Raw genomic sequence first — 5,287 nt, 5'->3', positions numbered from 1 at the left:
TCCTTTAGCAGTAAACTGCGGTTACTTGTTCCTGGACACTTGCTAGTCTAGTAGGGGAGGGAGGAGGTGGGACATTCTTTGTTTTTCTGGCTCAGCGCCTCACTGTCTGGCAGGTGCTGTATTCTTGGCTCTCAGAGATGAGGCCTTCTCAGTGATCTTGACTCTCTCCCGGCATAGGTGAGAGAGTCTGATCTGGCTCCTTCCTTAGGGGTAGAAGTTGTTTTATGTTCTCTTCCTCTAGCTACAGTAGGCTTTAACTTGCGCTCTGAAAGGCAGGTCACGGAGTGGAGAGAGGGCCCCGGTGGAACCCAGTGCGCGACGTTTGGCACGCCAGTGGGGCCCCCAATCCGGGAGCCTCTTGTTCCGTCGCTCGCGCGCATGCGCAGACCCGTCCACCTGCCTCCGCGAGGGGAGCCGCGAGGGGGCGCCGTACCAGCCGGCTCATGGCGTCCCCCACTGGCGGCTCCCCGGGCCTCCTACTCTGGCTCCTGCTCCTCCAGCCGCAGCTCAGTGGGGCGCGGGGCAGGTTGGCGCCATCCCCACTCTCCCCTTCGCCCTTGGGAGGCGGCCACGAGGACCCCGATGCCACCGTGTGGAGGGTTGCGGGACCGTCTACGCCCCCCGAGCCCCAAGAATCTGTCCCAGTCTCCCAGTTGGTGGGATTGATCCCAGGTGACACTTGGCGTTGGGGGCCCTGGGCAGGTGGCTGAGGCACCAGAGTGGGAACCAGCGCTCTTGGGGAGTGTGGGGGAGCCAGGGTCCCTCCACCCCCCCCCCCCGGGGGGGTGGTCTGAGGAATGCAGCACCGCTTGTGGAGTCTGAGCGGGATGCCACTCTGCCTCGCGGGTACGTGGCCTGGGGACGTCATAACACCGTCCTGGAGTCAAGGAGGCCGTGGCCTTCTCACGTGTCCAAGGGGCACCTGGGCCTTTCCTGGGAAGCCTGGGGAGCAGGGCCTGTTTCTCTGAGGTTCTTCCTCCTGCGCTGTTCTCACCCCAGGGTGTGGCCAGGTAAATGCGAAAATCTTGGGAGGACAGGAGGCTGAAGACGGGAAGTGGCCCTGGCAGGTGAGCGTGAGGATCAGAGGCAAGCACGTGTGCGGAGGTTCCCTCATCACACAGCAGTGGGTACTGACTGCAGGCCACTGTATTTTAAGGTGAGGAGTGACAAGTGGAGACTTGAGAGGTTTTGGGTTTTTTTTAAATTTTATTTTAGAAAGAGAGTGCACTAGGGGGGAGAGGGGCAGTTGGGGGGTGGGGAGAGAATCCCAAGCAGACTCAACGCTCAGCGCAAAACCCTGGGCAGTGTGGGGGGGGGGGGGGGGGGAGGGGGACAATCCCACCCCCCTTAGGATCAAGACCTGAGCCAAAATCAAGAATCGGATGCTCAACAGACCGACCCACCCAGGCACCCTGAGACTTGAGAGTTTTGAAGCCAGTCCTGCTCTCCTCAAATACCTAGTAGGTTCTGTTGCCCTGGCGAGTTGGCAGAACCCAAGCCCAACCCAACCCAGCCAAAGCATACCCACTAAAAATGGGCGGGGTCTGCGCTGGGAGTGTGGTTACCAGGAATACTAATTCCGAGAACAAAACCAATCGTTTGGATGAGCAGACCAGTTTTGAGAGTCGGTAAGGAGGGATTCCTGGTGTTGGGCCAGTGGAGAGAGTGGCGAGGGAGGTTGGGACCATACTGGGAGACATCTGCCATGTGTGGAAAAGGCACACGGGATGCTTCCTGGGGTCTCTGTGAGGGGGCACATCTTCTTCTCTCCCACAGCCGTTTCCACTATGATGTCAAAATGGGAGATCGGAGTGTCTATAAAGAAATCACAAGTGTGTTGGTCCCCGTCCGAGACATCATTGTCCACCCTCAGCTCTCAGTAGTTGGAACCATTCAAAAGGACCTTGCCCTTCTCCAGCTCCTCTACCCTGTAAACTTCACCATGACCATCCAGCCTATATGCATCCCTCAGAAGACTTTCCGGGTGGAAGCTGGGACCACGTGCTGGGTGACCGGTTGGGGCAGAAAAGAAGAATATGGTGAGACTGTGAGGCAGGAAGCCGACTCAGGAAGAGGGAGACAGCTTTAGCCCTGCATTAGGCAAACAGGCTAAAGAGGGGGACAGGGAAGCAGACGGCCTGGCAGAGGGGTGAGGGGACAGCGGTTTAGCAGCAGCCAGGGTGATGGTTCCTGATTGGCTTGGGGACACTGATTGAGGACTTTTGTTACAACACAAATATTTCATGGTAGCCATTTAGGAAAGGCACCGGTCCCGGGAACTGGAGCTACTCTCAGGAGAAGAAATACAGGGGTGAAATCTCTTTATGGAGATTCGTGAGGGACCATGCCTGGCTGGCTTGGGTTTTTTTTTTTTTTTTTAGGTTCCCTGGGGACCGAGCCAGATGCTATGGAATTCTATTCAGGGTGGCTTTCTGCTCAGCAGGTGAGGAGTGGTTTGCCAGCCAGAGCTGTCCCTCTCTGAAAGTATCTTGGTGGTTAGGGAGCTTCCCGTCCTTTTGAGTACAGGCAGAGCCAGAAGGTCGCTGTTGCTGAGGCTATAGGGCCCCCATCTCTGGGAAGAGTCTGGACTGGTAACCCTGGGGCACATTCGAGAGTCTGTGATCCTGCTCAAAAGTAAAGATACGTTACTGCTGCACGGAATACCTGTCACGATTACCACTGATACTCAGGGTAACAGATGCCTGATGATCATTTCTCAGGCTGGTAAGGCCTTGCCTCTTCCTGTCCAGATCGGTTCTTCTTTATCCTGTCTTGGTTTTAGTTCTTACCTCCTTTTAATCCCCGTGTCAACTTTGGGCCTCAGTTTCCTCCAGAGTCTAATGGGGACGATACCCACCGCCCTGCCTTTCTCAAAGGGGATTCTAGGTGCTTAGGGGCTTACTGTCCACCTGCGCACAACCACCCACTGCTGAGTTTCTTTACTTGTAGGTGGCGACCTTATTACCTCTGTTCTCCATGAGGTCGACCAAGACATCATCCACCATGAAAAATGTAATGAGATGATTCAGAAAGCCATGAAAACAACTAGGGATGTCGTATTGGAAGGAATGCTCTGTGGCTATAAAGGTGCAGGAAAGGATTCGTGTCAGGTAAGTTCATGGACCCTTTCCTACCTCTGTATCGAGGTTGTTCCCTCCCAGTTTCCTCATTCGCAAGTGGCACGGCCTCCTCCTCCCTCGTGACTCCCCTGAGCTGGCCTGGCCTGTTTCTTCAGAGGGGAGCAGCCCTTGCTAGCCTGGGGGCACTGCCACGGTGTGGGGAAGCTGGGGCAGGTAACGCTAATACCAGAAGTTCCTTTAATTGAGTTCCTCCTCTGTGGCACTTACGGTGTGAGCCAGTGTGGGTATTGACCCCCAATAGCTCTGTGAAGCCACATCATAACCCCGCGGCATAGACATCGTAGCGATTATACAGATGAGGTGAGGTCCAAAGATGTCAGCTCCAGGTTCCCCCGTGGGTGCTTGCAGGACTCCTAGAGGATGAGTGTTTGGATTTCTTGGAAAGAGAACAGCATTGTAGGGAGAGGGATCAGCATGTGGAGCAGCTCAGAGGTCCCAGGGAACGTGTCACGTTTAGGGAACGTTTTCCAGGTCTGGACCAAGTGAGGTGGCAAATGTGGCCAGAGAAGAGGGTTGGAGTCAGAGTACGCGTGGCCTGGGGTGCTGGTCCAAGTTTCTAGACGCCGTCTGGGCAGGACTGTGGGCTAGACGTTTGTTTCCATCATCTAGGCGATGGTGCTGAGTCCTGAGCGGGATGTGGGGGGACGAGGGGGTGAAGGAGGTGTGTCCGACATTGAATCATGAGCTCTGGGTGACTGAGTGCCGTTGAGGGAGGGGGCTTGGGAGAGGTTAGGAGGGCTGTCTGTTTCTGTCTGAGCTGGTTGGTGCGGGGCCACCAGAGTGGGTCTGGGAAGGACGTGTGGTGGTCTGGGTGAGGTGGGGGTATACGGGATGTCTGGGAGGGGATCTTCAAATATGGAGGCAGCTGGCCATATGGGTTAGGAGTCCTAGAGAAACTGTTAGCTAGATAGATGGATTGAGGGGGCTGCCAAGAAGAGGTGATATTCCAAATGTTTTCACAGCCACTGTGGTTTGGGCAGTGACCAGTTAAAATATCCTCCTGAGGATATTAAAGTTTTCCCATTAACTTTTCTATTTTTTTCAAAAAGGTTTTTATTTTTAAGTAATCTCTACACCCAGCATGGGGCTTGAACTTACAACTCCAAGATCAAGAGTTGTATGCTCCACCGATGGAGCCATCCAGGTGTCCCTGCCCATTAACTTTTCAGTTCTTAGTTCTCATATTTGCAGAAAGCTGGGCCTGATAGGTGCCTGGGGGAAGGTCCCCATGTGCCTGAGCCCCTGGTGCCTTGCAGGGCAGTGAGCCTGCTCTGACTTGGATGGCCTTCCATGCCTGTTTGTTTCTTTCTCTTTCTACAGGGAGACTCTGGGGGCCCTTTGGTCTGTAAATTTAAGGACACATGGGTCCAGGTGGGACTTGTGAGCTGGGGCTTAGGCTGTGGTCGTGGAAATGTGCCTGGAGTTTATACAGACATTGCTGCCTACTCTAAGTGGATAGTTGAAGTGATAAACCAGGCTGCCTCTTTGTATCCAGTGGTGTTCCTCATTCCACTTCTGTGCCTGGTGCTGCCCCTGGGCATCCTCGTGGCCCCGTGATCACCCCCCCCCCCCCCCCCCCCCCTGTTTTTGACTCTCACCCGAGGCCTGTCCTCCAACCTCCCCCTCCTCCTCATTGCCCTTTCCTCCAATGCTGGTTGGGATCCACTGACCCTGTAGAGAGCTACCCAGTAGAGAGTGGCAGTAAGCCCGGAGCCCTGAAAGTGTCCCAGCCTGATGCCCCAGTCACCTGCCTCGGCCACACCCACACCTTGGCTGTGCTCTGCCTGCCGGGAAGGAGGGAGTACAGGCATCCCAGCCTGAGAGCCAGCCGACCTGCCAGCTGGAGCCCGGTGCTTCCCTGACGCCTTGGAGAGCCTCTACCAAAGAAGAGACCTCGTGAGCAGTGAGACAGCATTCGACCTGGCTGTGGTCTCAGGCTTTCACCTGAGAGTGAGCTTGGTGGTTATGCAGACAGAGCCAGGCGGTGTCACCATGGCCCTGCTGAGGTCTGAGTCCTGGGGGTTCCACATCTGACCCAGGTGTCTGGGACTGGGCGAAGTTCCCCCCTACCCAGTGCGGATCCACCTGGATCCTGCTGGGGCAGCCCCGCGATGGGGCCCCCTTTCTTGAGTACCCAGTGGCCACAT

The 5,287-nt window shown here is 55.8% G+C and overlaps 1 protein-coding gene across 1 annotated transcript in view; it reads left to right on the top strand.

The window, feature by feature from the left end:
* Positions 1–371: 371 nt before the first annotated feature.
* The window catches only part of LOC125928759 (probable threonine protease PRSS50), a 14,399-nt gene continuing 9,483 nt past the window's right edge, over positions 372–5,287 (top strand). Inside the window, exons 1-5 of the mRNA XM_049639429.1 lie at positions 372–672; positions 1,000–1,156; positions 1,777–2,039; positions 2,950–3,110; positions 4,461–4,693. Of these exons, the coding sequence (XP_049495386.1) occupies positions 444–672; positions 1,000–1,156; positions 1,777–2,039; positions 2,950–3,110; positions 4,461–4,693 (1,043 nt within the window). The 5' untranslated portion in view covers positions 372–443. The remainder of the gene's footprint in view (positions 673–999; positions 1,157–1,776; positions 2,040–2,949; positions 3,111–4,460; positions 4,694–5,287) is intronic.

This window comes from Panthera uncia, chromosome A2, assembly GCF_023721935.1.
Source record: "Panthera uncia isolate 11264 chromosome A2, Puncia_PCG_1.0, whole genome shotgun sequence".
Lineage (NCBI taxonomy): Eukaryota > Metazoa > Chordata > Mammalia > Carnivora > Felidae > Panthera > Panthera uncia.
Note: the sequence above shows the minus strand (reverse complement) of the source record. Positions and strands in the feature narration are given on the sequence as shown.